General features: G+C 40.5%; 1 protein-coding gene across 1 annotated transcript in view; it reads left to right on the top strand.

Moving 5' to 3' along the window:
- The window catches only part of LOC127935801 (retinoic acid receptor beta), a 95,135-nt gene that overhangs the window by 34,860 nt on the left and 42,729 nt on the right, over positions 1 to 17,546 (top strand). The window contains exon 3 of the mRNA XM_052533983.1: positions 1,324 to 1,465. Coding sequence (XP_052389943.1) covers positions 1,324 to 1,465 — 142 coding nt within the window. The remainder of the gene's footprint in view (positions 1 to 1,323; positions 1,466 to 17,546) is intronic.

Below are 17,546 nucleotides of genomic sequence, written 5' to 3'. Positions count from 1 at the left end.
AATTTTTTAGATGCACCTGTAGGCCATATTTGAAGAACCTTTTAGTTTTTTTTTTTTTTTTTTATCCATACAGTAATAGTCAGTGGGGTCCAAGATATTTAAGTTCCATAATGAGAAGCAAAGTTGCAATTGACTGGTTTTAACCTGAATTTTCTGAAGTGATACAATAACCTGTTAGATCTGGTCACTTTACTAGTTCCCAATGCCTTTTTGTCTTGCATTCTAAAGCAGTAAATAATACTGTATTTTATCGGATATCCAGGATTGTCAGCCAAAAGGTTCAAAGAGGAAGCCGAAATCTTCCTAGCATTGTTCGGGAGGTAGACACACTCTGTCAGTTTAAATCTAGATTATTCTCTTTAACCTGGCATACACATAGCACACTAACATATGAAGGATTTTTAGGCTGCATTAATTAGTTCAACTGAAACTGGGAATCCAGTTAAGATCCAGTCTGCATCCAGATCAGATGATCACTGTAGTCACCCGTATCCAGTCCATATGGTGGATCTGCACCTAAAGACGACATCTATACCCCTGAATCTCGGCGGAGACCAGGACAATTAGATAGCTCCAGAGACAGATTGGGGGCCATCAGCACAAGACCACGAGAACCAGTCGAGTCCTCTGCACAATCTGACTTGTGTTGCAGTCTGGAATTAAACCACGCCATGCTGGTTTCGAACTGGCAACCCAACTGAGCCTGGTTTCTCCCATGTTTTTTTTTTTTTCAATTTCTATCAGTGGTGGAGTTTTGGTTCCTTGCCTTGTTGCCTTTGGCTTGTTTTGGCAATATTGATGAATTGATTGAACAGACACTATGTAAACTGATCTGAGCTGGATGGTGACATCACTGAATTAATAATGAAATAAATAATAAATTACTTTAACTGAAAAATTGAGTGTTTCGTATTATACTCTTGTATTATTGACACAGTGTTTTCCCGTTTAATACTGTTAAGCATCTTTAACACAATCTCTATTGTATAAAGCGCTATATAGATAAAAGTGACTTGACTTTGTATTGAAAGCAGGAGACAAAATAATTGTAAAAAAAGAACAAGAACTATATATTAAATAATCTTATTTGCGTCTGGTTCAATGTTCAGACTTTGTCTGACCAGTACAAATTTAAGCTGCTTCACAACATCATCCCATTAAACCTGTAACCTGTAAGGCCTACACTGTTGAAAAGACTAGCAGTGCTGGTTATAATTATATGCTATGCACATTCTGACTAGCTTTCTTGATTAACCAGCTTTTCATAAGGGCAGAGCCATACAAAGTTGTAGACCACAAAATGAAGACTCTTTCTCTCCACAGGGTTTTTTCCGCAGAAGTATCCAGAAGAACATGTTGTACACATGCCACAGGGAGAAGAACTGCATTATCAACAAGGTGACTCGAAATCGCTGTCAATACTGCCGGCTACAGAAGTGCTTCGCTGTGGGAATGTCCAAAGAGTGTGAGTGCTAAAAACCTTCATCCTATGCACACACATGCACTTCAGCTCAGGATTTTGTCCCTTGAACACATATGTCTATTTTTGCACACCTATCTCAACTTTCAAATGGTGTATATTATTTTTGGTCATTGAGACCCAATGCGTAACATCATGGCAGTTTACGCATCTAAAAATATTCACTGTAATATTCTGTAAAAATATGTAACTAAAATGTTGTGCCCTATGCCTTTGAGAATTGGGGCTTTAATTGTTTGGCCTTTTTATACATAGTATAAATCAACTAATGTGAAGTCACAGCAGTTTTGTTTTGGCTGCCCTACTCATCTCTGACAGAAGAGGTTTAGTCAAGTGAAATAATTTAATTAATCGGTTACTATCAGAAAAAATGTTCAGAGTCTTATAAATTCCCAATTTCAATTCAAAGTCAAAAGTTTAGATGTCAAACATATTTATTCTGTCTTTTTACAAATAATTATGTTGTAAATCATAACATAAGCAAAACATCAGCAGCCCATAGAACACTTAGGCCTACAAGAGAAACTTTTGCCTACGGTTTTAACAAAAAAACAACAGCAAAAACATCAACAATTGACAATTGATTGATCAACAATAATGACCATCAGCGCATGTTTAGTAGCCTGCGATCACAGAATACACATGGATCTAAAAATATTTACACATGTTTTCTGTTTACGTTCACTTAAGACAAAAAAGGTCTGTGTTTACGAGGATATACTGATGTAGTTTTGTGCATATTGCTCACAAAATGTGAAAAAAGTCAGTTCTGGGCTGGAACAACCTTTTCTGCAGTGGAAATGGTTCAAGTACGGACACAGGCTGGGAACCTGTACCAATATATGTGCCTCTCTGTGCTCGCACTTCAAACAAAACATTGTGCAAGTTCTTTCCCTTCTTGCACTTAAATGGCTGAATAGAAATTCATGTGTCTTATCGAATACCTGGTTTTTAGAAATGTGGAGCCAGTTGTAAAATGTCATTGTCAGTTTTATCTTCGAAGTTGATACTGATCACTAACTAGTTTAACACTAGTTTGTTTGTAAATAAATAAACAAAGGGTTATTACTTTCACTGGTGGTTTGCAACTAGTTTTATATGTGTCCTTGGGAATGGAATTTGCATGGGTTCATTTCCAACCTCCCAGTATATATTTAATTAATGTAAATGTGTGATTAGTTGATGAGTAGAAATTGTCGTATTGTCCCATATTCCACCTTATTTCCATATACAGGTATCATATAAGACTGTCAGCTTAGTGTGTCCCAGCATTTATACCAAAGTGAATAAATTAGTTACATTTGAAATATATCCCTCCAGTCATTTAATAAATTTGACTCTAAGATTATGAAACATAAGAAAAATAAATAAATTAAATGATTATTTGAATTCACCAGGACTCCAGTGATTCACTTCTTGCGGGGATTCTACTGTAAATGTGCCATGGCATGTTGTATGCACCATTTCTTTAGATTCCAACACCACAGTTCAAGCCATCTGAAGCTGTTTGCATTTTACACATTATTGCCTTTGTTTGATTGCATCAGCGCTTATGATTCAAGTCGACTTCACACTCCATTTGCCGCAGGAAAAGAGGTGATTCTTTTTCACGCTCTTCTTCTGAACAAAAGAGTGACAAGTGCAGCAATATCACGGTCTGCCCTCCATTTCTTGCTTTTTAACTTACCATATGTAGTTGGCTCAGTGAAGTTGGACATGTTTGTGGCAGCTGTCTCAGTCAGATGGTTAGACAGAAAATATGCATATCAGAAATGTTAAATACCATTTTATTTGAATTTTTTCTCTGCTATTCAGCAAAAATAATGCCACCAAGACATAGTTTTATGTAACAGCAGCGTCTCCGGGAACATGATCAAAACACAAATCTTATTGGTTGGCAAATTATCAAAATTTTCCCTTGAAATTGTGATCATGGCTATTAATTTTTATTAATAAAATTTACACTACAATACTTATTAGTTACATTTTTAAAAGAAGCTGAAAATTGTGTTTATTAACTACTTTGCTATTTTATACATTACGCATAGTGCCTAAATGGTCGACTACTCATTGCCCTTCCTAGCATCATGAATAACATATTCTGAAGAGATTATAAACAGAATGTATGCATTGCATACCAGCCACAGCTCATTGTTTTTCTCATTAGTATGAAATAATTTTTAAATCATTGTCCATGCCTTTTTGAATCGGGTACTGTATTCAGCTTCAGGCATACCCATTAAGTTACATTATGTAGTTGACTTATTATAAATTATAAAGTAATCTTTTTCACTAATTCAGTTGAATTAATCATCAGAATTTTCATTGAGACTGTATCACTGCCAAGGAGTGCGACACTTCTGAAACTGAATAACAGTCAAACCATTAGCTCATAATCTCCCTCCCACCTTGTTATTTTAGTCTCTCTGTCTCTGAGACAAGCTGCAGATTTACACCGCTAGTATTACCAGCTGTCAAGAGACTGTAATGACCTCACTGAGATTATCTTGAGAATTTCACAGCTGAAAGAAAGACAGATAAACAGAGCTCTTGAGCAGCAGAAGCCCAGCTGTCCATGTTTTAGACCAATGAAGAGATGGCCAGCACTTTATCTTCCCCAGACTGACTGCATGAAGTCCTCAACTGACTTCTTCACTATAATATTCCACAAATTAAATGGACTAAAATATAGCATAATCATGAAAGTGTATTCAAATAAAATTAATTTAAAAATGTAAAAATAAAAGCATTGCATGATCCTCAGTGTCACAGCAGGTTTTAAAATGGAGAGGAAAGGATCTGTTTGCAGCAGTTTAACTTTATTAAAAGAAAAAAAACTCACAGAAACATGGTTACAGCATGGAAAAACAAAAGTAAAATACAAAATACACTCCAGAATACAACAAAAACCAACAAATTGCACTGAAAAGAAAATGCATTAAATATGTACACTGGAAAATGAGCTAAGCAAGAATCAAGTGAGCAAAATCAATTGGTAGCCATCAGTGATCCGCAGTCAATGTATAAACAACCTGCACCCGACCGAAGTTTTCAATCAACCCGCCCGCAACTCGGACCGCAAAACAAGAAAAATAAAATATTTTACCCGACCCGCTTCCTGACCCGCATTTTTAAAAAGTAGTAAATGTGTCGCCCCTTTATATTGATATAATTACTTAAATAGGCTTTAGCCTACAGGATAATAAGCGTTATGACCGCACACATACTGTAAAGCTTGCCACAAAGAACCGGTTAAAGTAATGATGGTACTGTGGTACTCACATGCACCATGTCGCTTCACGTCGTATTCTCCTCCATGTCCCACAGAAAAAAAAGCTCTCTCTGCTTCGCCATCTACAGGTCTTAATCAAGAGTATGTTGCAGTCCATTCGCTATTAAAAGTGCATCTTCTCTTTTTCGTGGCCATTAACCTGACCGAACAGCGCCCGTCAACAGTTTGATTGATGTACGACTGTCGACTAACTCTTTTATGGCTCTCCTCTGAACTATTGGACATAAGTTAGCACTACGCCTATGGACGTATCTGTGTATTTATTAGGCAGGGTCGACAGATGCCCAATTTGCGTGAGGCCGGACAAAGGGTAAAATTGCTGTACAATGTTAAGCGGGACAGGTTGTCACTCTATTCGCACCAGTTATTTAGCCAATAAAGTGTAGGCCTATATATTTCAAAATTGCGTATAGTACTATATAAATTACAAAGGTAAAACACGGTTTAATTGGCATCTTTATTTCAAAGGACCTGACCGACCGCAACACGAGTATCATTAAAAATATTTTTGGATGACTCGTAACCGCGGGTGACCGCAGGTACCCACTCATTTTGGATCAACCTGCGCATCATGACAAAAAATGCCTAAACAAAGAGCATAAAGAAAATAAAAATACAGTATATCAAAATAAGAGTCCATACAATAGAAAATAAACATGACAATCAACTCTCCACAGCAATGCTGGGATTAAAAAATATTGTTTTTATTTGCTGCTGCATCTTTCATGTCACCACAATACTGGACTTGCACAGATGGTCAGCCACACAGTTAGAGCGATAGGGTGTGCTGGTCATGTCTCATTAATAATACCACAATACACATGATTGTGTTCCGAAGGACACCATGACACCAAGTGAAAAAGAAAAACAAATATCAGAATAACCAGGAATAACAGCAGAACCTAAAATAAATGTTGTGGTAAGGTGGTTAAATACATTTTAATGTAAAAAAAGTATGTAGGATCTGCGAGAAACTGAGAGACAGGAGTGAGAAGATTATTTGAATCCAGACAAAGGATCGCATAAACACAGTTCACATAAATGAACATAATGGGGGAAATTATTGTCAAAACAACAAACCAGGGGTCACCAAACTCAGTCCTGGAGGGCCAGAGTCCTTCAGAGTTTAGCTCCAACCACACCTAATTAAACACCTGAACCAGCTAATCAAGGTCTTACTAGCCATACTAGAATCATCCAGTCAGGTGTGTTGAGGCAAGTTGGAGCTTAACTATGCAGGACACCATCCCTCCAGAACAGAGTTTGGTAACCCCTGTTAAAAACATTCAAATCAAACTAACGGAACGAAGCATCAGCTTAAAGGAAAGGATGGGCCAATCATAACACAAGAGGGCAAAAAAACACTTTATACCTAACATATAATATTACAAAATTAAAACAAGATCAAACAAATAAACAAACTTCAACCCAAGAATGAAGATACATAAATGTAACACAAAATAATTCAAATTAAGAAACAAATTAATGAAGAGTCAAGAGTTTTCCACCTCGATTGTCTTTAGAATGGTGAGTGTTAAGGTGATTTCACAGAGGTACATGCAGTGAGTGCCAATCTAGAGGACTTCATAAACACAGAAACATGTTTAATTTGACTTCTTATATATTGAGAATTTTAATTATCTTTTAGGTTTTTTTTTTGTTTCTTTGTTTCTTTGTTTTTTATAGCTCACTTGTGATTATCCTCCCCGATTTAAAATGAGTATTTAATGAAAATAACCTGCAAATTAACTCATTCTGATCTGCCACCATTTAGGTTGAAGTAATAAATAATTATAATGTCTCCTTTTTCACAATTATTTGGCTACTTCTGCCTGTGTCATTTGTGGCAAATTTAATCAATCACCTTTATTTATATAGTGCTTTAAACAAAATACATTGCGTCAAAGCACTGAACAACATTCATTTGGAAAACAGTGTGCGTGTGCTTGAGCCCAAAATATATTAAGGTTCATTATTGATTAGACTGTGTTAATTTAATATAAACGTTCGATTAATTGAATAATGACTTTAAAAAATACTACTAGTAACTAGAAAATATTAAGTGGAGGGCAGACCTTTTAAATACATTCTAGACATCAAAGCATTTTATACGCGTTGCATAGATCATGTTTTCAGAATGGTCTGTAATGAAGAGATGATACATACTTAACATAGATTTTTCCTCTGAAACACAAAAACTCTTTCAGAAACCCTTATTTCTCCTCCGGAAAAAACAAACAAACAAAAAAAGCCTTATTGTATGTAATACTCTTTAGACATATGCAGTTGTAAAAATCACAAAAGCCAAACCCAACGAGGCATGAAAACACTTTACCTAAACCTGCTCTGCAAGTTTAAACCCTCTTCAGACACTGTCCATATGAAAGAGCAAGAGATTCACAACTTTATTTTTCAACCCCCACAAGCTAAACAGAACTACACCAAACCCCTCCAGCTGGACTGAATTCAGTTGGGGACGGATTGAGATCTAAATGTAATTGTAAAATGTTGGTTTGTTAATGGAGATGAAAGGAAGATGTAAAACAACAATAACATTATAATATTGTCACGTACGGTGATACAGGAAACAAGGAGAGATCCAAGTGCATGTATGATGTTTTATTTAAGGGAAAATCCAAAGGGGTAAACAGTCCAGGCAGGGTCAAAACCAGAGTATCCAAACAACATGAAACAGACAAGAACACACGGCAAGGGCAAGACTACGGATAGACAAGTATAGTACAAACATTAGACAAGGACTCTGTGACACATACTCAGACAGACCGGGTATAAATACACAGAAGTTGATGAGGGAACCGGAGACAGGTGGGGAATAATCAATTAACTCAAACAAGGAGGAAGGTGACCAAATAAGGGAACAGACAGTTAATAAAGTGCCAGACACCGTGGGAAAGGAGGACACCTAGTGGAAACCCAGGGAACACAACCCAGACACTGTGACAGTACCCCCCCTCTACGGAGCGGCTCCCAGACGCTCCACGACAGACACAAAACAGAGACCAGGAGGGAGGCGGACAGGTGGAGGCCCAGGGGGAGGGACGGAGGGCCAGACTAACAGAGGGAAACAGGGACAGGAGTGAACACAAAAACAAAAAACCAACATGAAGCCCCCCAGGGCGGAGCAGAAGACCACCACAGCCGTATGGTCAGGAATGAAGCCTCCCAGGGCGGAGCAGAAGACCAGCACAACCGTGTGGTCAGGGTGGAAACCCCCCAGGGCAGAGCAGAAGACCAGCACAACCATGTGGTCGAAGCCAGAGCCCTCCAGGGTGGAGCGGAGGACCACCACAACCGTGTGGTCAGGCGGAAGCCCCCCAGGGCGGAGCAGAAGACCACAACAACCGTGTGGTCAGGGCGGAGCAGAAGACCACCACAACCGTGTGGTCAGGGCGGAAGCCCCCCCAGGGCGGAGCATAAGACCACCACATCTGTGTGGTCGGACCAACGGGAGGACGAAACTCTGGTAATCCCCTGGTGTCTTTACTGGACTCCAGAAGATTGGTGCTGGCCTGACTCTGCTTGCGAAGATCATTGGTAACTGGCATTTGTTCATGAAGACCATAGGTGACTTGCACTTGTACATGAAGATCACCAGTGACTTGTATTTGCTCATGAAGATCAATGGTGACTTGCCTTTGCTCATGAAGATCACTGGTGAATTGCCTTTGTTCATGAAGATCACCAGTGACTTGACTCTGTCCTTAAAAATCACCAGTGACTTGCCTTGAAGATCACCAGTGAATTGACACAGTCCTTGAAGATCACCAGTGACTTGACTTGACTCTGAAAGGTCAACGGTGTCCAGCCTTGTCTCTGGAAAGTCCATGGTACCTAGCCCTGACTCTGGAGGGTCAGCGGTGACTAGCCCTGACTCTGGAAGGTCAGAGGTGACTAGCCCTGACTCTGGAAGGTCATCGGTGACTAGACCTGACTCGGGAGGGTCAGCTGTGACTAGCCCTGACTCTGGAAGGTCATCGGTGACTAGCCCTGACTCTGGAGGGTCAGCGGTGACTAGCCCTGACTCTGGAAGGTCAGCGGTTACTAGCCCTGACTCTGGAAGGTCATCGGTGACTAGACCTGACTCTGGAGGGTCAGCTGTGACTAGCCCTGACTCTGGAGGATCATCGGTGACTAGCCCTGACTCTGAAGGGTCCATGAACACCTGACTCGACTCTGGGGAGTTCACTGGAACCTGACTCGACTCTGGAGGGTCAACTGGAACCTGACTCGACTCTGGAGGGTCAACTGGAACCTGACTCGACTCTGGAGGGTCAACTGGAACCTGACTCGACTCTGGAGGGTCAACTGGAACCTGACTCGACTCTGGAGAGTTCACTGGAACCTGACTCGACTCTGGAGAGTTCACTGAAACCTGACTCGACTCTGGAGGGTCAACTGGAACTTGACTTGACTCTGGAGGGTCAACTGGAACCTGACTCGACTCCAGAGGGTCAGCTGTGACGGTCATCCTGTGCAGCTGCGCTGGGCAAACAGCCATCTTGGGCCATGACTCTGGACAGGGGGCCCTCTTGGGTTGTGGTGCTGGGCCGGCGAGCATCTTGTGCTGTGGCGCTGGACCGGTGACCAATTTGTGCTGTGGCGCTGGACTGGCGGCCATCTTGTGCTGTGGCTCTGGACCAGTGGCCATCTTGGGCATTGGTGCTGGGTTAGCAGCCATCTTGTGCTGTGGTACTGGGCTGGCGGCCATCTTGGGTTGTGGTGCTGGACCGGTGGTCATCTTGGGCATTGGCGCTGGGTTAGCGGCCATCTTGTGCTGTGGTGCTGGGCTGGTGACCACCCGGTGCTGTGGCGCTGGGCTGGCAGCCATCTTGGGCTGTGGTGCTGGCTCAGCAGCCATGACGTGAACCGTCTTGGGAATCTCTAGGATCTTTGACAGCATATCGAAGTAATCAAGAAATGTGTCAGCGGCCATCTTGGGTGTTGGCGCTGAGCTGACAGCCATCTTGCACCGTTGCCCTGGACTGGTGACCACTTTGTGCTGTGGTGTTGTGCTGGCATCCATATTACCTCGTGGTGCTGCGTTGGTGGCCATCTTGTGCTGTGGCGCTGCGCTGGCAGCCGTCTTGCTTCGTGGTACTGGGTTGGCAGCCATGTTGCCTCGTAGCGCTGAGCTGGCGGCCATCCTGTACTGTGGTGTGCTGTGGTGTGAAGCTGGCCTCCATCTTGCATCGTAGTGCGGGGTTGGTGGCCATGCACCGCAGCGGCGCTGGGTTGGCGGCCACCTTGTGCTGTGGTGCTGGACCTGCGGCCATCATGGGCAGTGGCGCTGGCTTTCTCCATCTGCCATGGTGAGACGGCGGCTCTGGTCCCTCCCACATGAGCCCCGAGTCGAAGGGGGGCCATGGTGGAGAGCAATGCTGAGCTTCCTCTCGCCCACCTCCTCCTCTGTGACCTCCCTTGGTCCCGCGAAACACGACCAGGCGGGATCCCTCAAACCGATTGCTTCTCTCCCGTTCGGTGGCTAGGGAGGAAACATTCATCAACATACCGCTGGATCTTTGGTGTGACGGAGTCCTTCTGTTATGTTCGGTGATACAGGAAACAAGGAGAGATCCAAGTGCAGGTATGTTTTATTTAAGGAAAAATTCAAAGGGGTAAACAGTCCAGGCAGGGTCAAAACCAGAGTATCCAAACAACATAAAACAGGCAAGAACACACGGCAAGGGCAAGACTACGGATAGCATCAAACATTAGACAAGGATACTGTGACACATACTCAGACAGACTGGGTATAAATACACAGAAGGTGATGAGGGAACTGGAGACAGGTGGGGAATAATCAATTAACTCAAACAAGGAGGAAGGTGACCGAATAAGGAAACGGACAGTTAATAAAGTGCCAGACACCGTGGGAAAGGAGGACACCTAGTGGAAACCCAGGGAACACAACCCAGACACTGTGACAAATATAACATAGTAAAATCCTTAAAAACCATTAAAAACTTATAGTGAGTTAATTTAAGAATGTGGGATAATCTTAAACTATAGTCTACTCATCAGAAATTTAAAGAAATACCATTACACAAAGGCTCTTATGCATGGTATTGCTATTAAACAATCATTATATATAAGGCCTATATATATATATATATATATATATATATATATATATATATATATATATATATATAAAGCTGTATATATATATATATATATATATATATATATATATATACACACACAGACAGATTAAAGGCTAATTTTTTTATTTTAGTTTCATTCTTTATTTGCAGAGCGAAATGAGAATGGTCCAGTATTTAACGTGTGAGTGTTTATGAAGAGATTAAATGAAACGGGACAAATTTAATCTTGACAAACTATGTATCATTATAAAGATCTAAGCCTCAAGCATCGACGACAGATCTCTGTTTTTCAATGGAAAGCTTATAAAGACTGTATTTGCTACATTTGTGTAAGCAGTACACATACAAACATGAGCAATGGAAACGCTGTACATACCAGATCCGTTGTAATAACGAGTCATAAACATCCACAGCTGTAAATCCCGGTTTAGTTAGAAAGGTAAGGGTCCACTAAACGACATCTCATGGAGCACGTTTAGTCCAAACGAAGCAATATCATTGTAATATGGATGTTAATTCCTTTGTTTACGTTTCAGTTCTTCAGCGACAGAACTGTTTGCGTCTGTTATGGAATAACTCACGGTCGGAAGCTGTGTCTTTGTTTATGTTTCAGTTCTTCAGCTACAGAACTGTTTGCATCTGTTATGGAATAACTCACGGTCGGAAGCTGTGTCTTGGTAGAAAAAAAACGGCATGGTTTTGCAGCATACAGTGTCACAAACCAAATGAGACGATCCACCGGAAAAAAGAATGAATGAAAGATAGGCGAAAGATAGTATATATGAATTTTGACGCTCCCTCGTGAGGGCTCGTGACATGCTCTGACGCACCTGTCAGCTGATGGAGGCGGAACTTATAGCGATCACCTTTTTCTTTGTTTCTTTTATTTAAAAAAAAAAAAACTTTGTTTAGTTTTTATTTATGTGAGAGTGTTTCTTATGTTGAATGTGAATGTATCTGCATGATTACCATCTGTTTGAGTGCAAATCAGCCCAAATGAGCTCGCTATTACTGCATGATCACGGGTATCAAAGTGAACTGGTCTATATGAATAGAAAGAGTGGATTATTTACTTTGTGGCAAATTTGTGTGATTACCATCTGTATAAGTGGCCATCAGCACATCAGCACTTATTTTTTTTTATTATTTCTATTTTTCTTACTTATATTATTCTTATTGTATTTTCTAGTGCTCAAATAAATCACTTATATGATGTCTAAGTTTCTGTCTAGTGTTTTATAATTGAAAAAAAAACTATGCAGATGGAAACAGACAGGAGAGAAACAAAAACAAAACAACAACAAAACACAAGTCCAGAAAGGGCATAACGTGAAGCCCACCAGGGCGGCGCAGCAGCCCACCACATGCGTGTGGTCGAGACAGAAGCCCACCAGGGCGGAGCAGAAGACCACCACATCCGTGTGGTCGCATTAACAGGAGAGCAAGTCTGGTTAGGCAAGTCTGAAACAGAGAACATGAACAAGTTAAGGGTAGCCTCCGTGGCCACGACAGGATCAGTCGAGTGCTCAGAGAGTTCGGCTGAGACGTGACGAGGCTCTGGAAGTTCCGCAGAGGCGAGAATCTGGTAGTTCAGCCGAGCCGAGGAGAGGCTCTAGTAGTTCAACAGAGACGTGGAGAGGCTCTGGTAGTTCAACAGAGACGTGGAGAGGCTCTGGTTGTTCAGCAGAGATGTGGAGAGCCTCTGGTAGTTCAGCAGAGGCGTGTAGAGGCTCTGTTAGTTCAGCAGAGACGTGGGGAGGCTCTGGTAGTTCCACAGAGACGTGAAGAGACTCTGGTAATCCCATGGGGTTTATACTGGATTCCAGAAGATCAAAGCTGACTTTACTCTGCTCATGAAGATTTATGGTGACTTGAATTTGTTCATGAAGATCAATGGTGACTTGCCTTGAACTAAATAATGATCTGAGATATCATCACTTGGCTGAATTATTTCAACACTATCAACATAAATTCCATGTGAAAGTATTAAATCTAGAGTATGATTTCGACAATGAGTAGGTCCTGAAACGTGTTGTCTAACCCCAATAGAGTTCAGAATGTCTATAAATGCTGATCCCAATGCATCTTTTTCATTATCGACATGGATGGATATTAAAACTTTATCTGCAGCCAGAACTAACTCGGATGTAAAATCACCAAACTCTTTAATAAAGTCTGTATGGTGCCCTGGTGGCCTGTATACAGTAGCCAGTACAAACATAACAGGGGATTTATCATTAACATTGGTTTCTCTGGATAATGTTATATGAAGCACCATTACTTCAAACGAGTTATGCTTGATGCCTGCCCTCTGAGAAATCCTGAAAACGTTGTTATAAATTGAAGCAACTCCTCCCCCTTTGCCTTTTAGACGCGGCTCATGTTTATAACAGTAATCTTGGGGGGAGGACAAATTTAAAATAATGTAATCATCAGGTTTTAGCCAGGTTTCTGTCAAACAGAGTACATCTATATTATGATCAGTGATCATATAATTTACAAAAAGTGTTTTTGTAGAAAGGGATCCGATATTCAATAAGCCATTTGAATATGGCATTTTTTTTCTTACGTTACCTTTACTTTAATACTTTAAGTAGTTTTTTAAACCAGTACTTTTACACTTTTACTTGAGTAAAAAGCTTGAGTAGATACTTCAACTTCTACAAAAGTCTTTTTAAACCCTAGTATATAAACTTCTACTTGAGTAATGAATGTCAATACTTTTGAGACCACTGGAGAGATGCTTAATATATTGGTGCTTGTTTACTTGTATGACATTCTGATATTCTCCTACAAACTTCAAGAACACATCCAAGATGTGTCAGACATGTTCAGCCCAGCTGATAAAGCACAAGCTCTTTGTTGAGATGGAGAAAAGCAAGTTCCATGTCCCAGCTGTCTCATTCCTCATATCCTGTGTGTCCAAGGGCAGCCTCCAGATTGATCCTGACCAGATCTGAGCAGTCTTGGACTGGCTTTGACCCACCTTGGTCAGGCAGGTACAGCACTTTCTAGGGTTCTCCAATTTCTATTGGAGGTTCATAAGACATTTTTGTACTGTTGCAGAGCCTATCTCTTTACTGACAAAGACAGGCTATTCATATAAACCAGCAGAGTTAACCATACCTTCAATGCATTGAAACAGAGCTTCACATCTGCCCAATTTGCCCTTTGTGCTGTAGGTGGATAACTCAGATGTGGGGGTAGGAGCGTCCTTGTCACAAAAGAGCAAGAGTGATTACAAGCTTCACCTATGTGCATTTTTCTCTTGCTGTCTTACCCCATGCAGATAAATTTTGAGTTAGCACTTCATGTACAACATACACAATGACATAACCACCATGAATAAATGTAGGAAAAGTGAAAATGAAAAGTTTATGCTCATACCTTACAACAGATTTAAGTATAAACAATTTAACATTTTTAAAACATGTTGAGGAGTCTCATCTGTATGATGATTTGATGTTCACTAGTGTAATAAATATGAACGACAGTAACTCATTAGGTCAAGTTTACTAATTTAAATCAGATGATTTACTAGAAATTCAGGAAATATTGAGTGTAGATTGATGTAAAAAAAATAATAATAATTGAAAGCATTTTAGCATAAGACCACAACATTCCAAAAAAGGAAGGATCTGAATACTTTCTGAACCCACTGTATATGATTATATGAGTCTACTTTTTTCTACTTTAAACAATTAAAAAACCTTCCTACTTAAAGTATCAAATGAAAAATTTGTTGAAATTATTTTAGTTCTTGTTAGAGCCCTTATAAATAAACACCATTTTAAGGACTTCTGAATTTTAAATATAAAGAGGATGTACATCTAACTAGGGCAGATGTATGAGAAAATTGGTATCAGTTTCATTATCAGCCATGGCTGATACAGTCTCTCAGGGGGACTGCAATAACAACAGTGGCCAACCGAACTTGCTTTGAATTTCATCAGGATTGTTTGCAGAGGTCTGATTTAAGATTGGCACTGTTGAGAAAGATATTTGCCTTGTTTGGAGGTATTGTCTGAGACTTCTCTCCTGTGGAGAGCAGCTTCAAAGATGAGCCTCTCCAAGGCTTAATGAAACAGGATGGTCCCCAGACAGCCCTACACAACACCAGGTGTTCTCTCCTTAATGATCTCATACAGCAGTTCGAACTTCATCAGCCTCTTCTGTATTAATAATGCTGGGCGATGACTGTGCTCCAGCTTGTAGTTGAATAATAGAGCAGTGTGCTTCATCAACCTTGATATGCATCTACAGATGTGGTTTATTGCTGTGCTGATGGGATGGAAGTCACAGTATTTGTTACTTTTCCATATTGTGGAACATTTGCATGGGACTGTAGGACTCTTTTTTTTTAAGTACAAAATAAAACTACAGTATTTTACGAATACGATATTTGTGTTACACATTATTCTCATTAAAAGCATTTTTTTTTTTGTTTAAGGGCTATAGCCATTATAGCGTATCAGACCCAAACCAGACAAATTAAAGAGTCATTCAGGACTGTGGTTGAAACACGAGCGAATTACGAATTGACAATTTCAATTCGGAGAAGAGATTGTGAAATTTGTGGCAAGTAATCAATCAATCTCAATCACCTTTATTTATATAGTGCTTTAAACAAAATACATTGCGCCAAAGCACTGAACAACATTCATTTGGAAAACAGTGTCTCAATAATGCAAAATGATAGTTAAAGGCAGTTCATCATTGAATTCATTGATGTCATCTCTGTTCAGTTGAAATAGTGTCTGTTTTAATTTGCAATCAAGTCAACGATATCGCTGTAGATGAAGTGACCCCAACTAAGCAAGCCAGAGGCGACAGCGGCAAGGAACCGAAACTCCATCGGTGACAGAATGGAGAAAAAAACCTTGGGAGAAACCAGGCTCAGTTGGGGGGCCAGTTCTCCTCTGACCAAACGAAACCAGTAGTTCAATTCCAGGCTGCAGCAAAGTCAGATTGTGCAGAAGAATCATCTGGTTCCTGTGGTCTTGTCCTGGTGCTCCTCTGAGACAAGGTCTTTACAGGGGATCTGTATCTGGGGCTCTAGTTGTCCTGGTCTCCGCTGTCTTTCAGGTCAGTAGAGGTCCTTTCTAGGTGCTGATCCACCATCTGGTCTGGATACGTACTGGATCCGGGTGACTGCAGTGACCCTCTGATCTGGACACAGACTGGATCTGGTGGCCACGGTGACCTCGGAACAAGAGAGAAACAGACAAATATTAGCGTAGATGCCATATTTCTAATGATGTAGAAAGTACGGTGTTATGTGAAGTGTTCCGGTTCCAGTTTACCTAATTAATGCAGCCTAAAAATCCTTTAACGGATTTGGATATTAAAAGCATATTAGTATGTTATGTGTATGCCAGGTTAAAGAGATGGGTCTTTAATCTAGATTTAAACTGCAAGAGTGTGTCTGCCTCCCGAACAATGTTAGGTAGGTTATTCCAGAGTTTAGGCGCCAAATAGGAAAAGGATCTGCCGCCCGCAGTTGATTTTGATATTCTAGGTATTATGAAATTGCCTGAGTTTTGAGAACGTAGCGGACGTAGAGGAGTATAATGTAAAAGGAGCTCATTCAAATACTGAGGTGCTAAACCATTCAGGGCTTTATAAGTAATAAGCAATATTTTAAAATCTATACGATGTTTGATAGGGAGCCAGTGCAGTGTGGACAGGACCGGGCTAATATGGTCATACTTCCTGGTTCTAGTAAGAACTCTTGCTGCTGCATTTTGGACTAGCTGTAGTTTGTTTACCAAGCGTGCAGAACAACCACCCAATAAAGCATTACAGTAGTCTAACCTTGAAGTCATAAATGCATGGATTAACATTTCTGCATTTGACATTGAGAGCATAGGCCGTAATTTAGATATATTTTTGAGATGGAAAAATGCAGTTTTACAAATGCTAGAAACGTGGCTTTCTAAGGAAAGATTGCGATCAAGTAGCACACCTAGGTTCCTAACTGATGACGAAGAATTGACAGAGCAACCATCAAGTCTTAGACAGTGTTCTAGGTTATTACAAGTAGAGTTTTCAGGCCCTATGATTAACACCTCTGTTTTTTCTGAATTTAGCAGTAAGAAATTACTCGTCATCCAATTTTTTATATCGACTATGCATTCCATTAGTTTTTCAAATTGGTGTGTTTCACCGGGCTGCGAGGAAATATAGAGCTGCGTATCATCAGCATAACAGTGAAAGCTAACACCATGTTTCCTGATGATATCTCCCAAGGGTAACATATAAAGCGTGAAGAGTAGCGGCCCTAGAACTGAGCCTTGAGGTACTCCATACTGCACTTGTGATCGATATGATACATCTTCATTCACTGCTACGAACTGATGGCGGTCATATAAGTACGATTTAAACCATGCTAATGCACTTCCACTGATGCCAACAAAGTGTTCAAGTCTATGCAAAAGAATGTTGTGGTCAATTGTGTCAAACGCAGCACTAAGATCCAATAAAACTAATAGAGAGATACACCCACGATCAGATGATAAGAGCAGATCATTTGTAACTCTAAGGAGAGCAGTTTCAGTACTATGATACGGTCTAAATCCTGACTGGAAATCCTCACATATACCATTTTTCTCTAAGAAGGAATATAATTGTGAGGATACCACCTTTTCTA

This window comes from Carassius gibelio, chromosome A19 (assembly GCF_023724105.1).
Source record: "Carassius gibelio isolate Cgi1373 ecotype wild population from Czech Republic chromosome A19, carGib1.2-hapl.c, whole genome shotgun sequence".
In the NCBI taxonomy this organism is placed as follows: Eukaryota; Metazoa; Chordata; class Actinopteri; order Cypriniformes; family Cyprinidae; genus Carassius; species Carassius gibelio.
The sequence above is the reverse complement of the archived record's forward strand: the minus strand, read 5'-3'. Positions and strand labels throughout refer to the sequence as shown.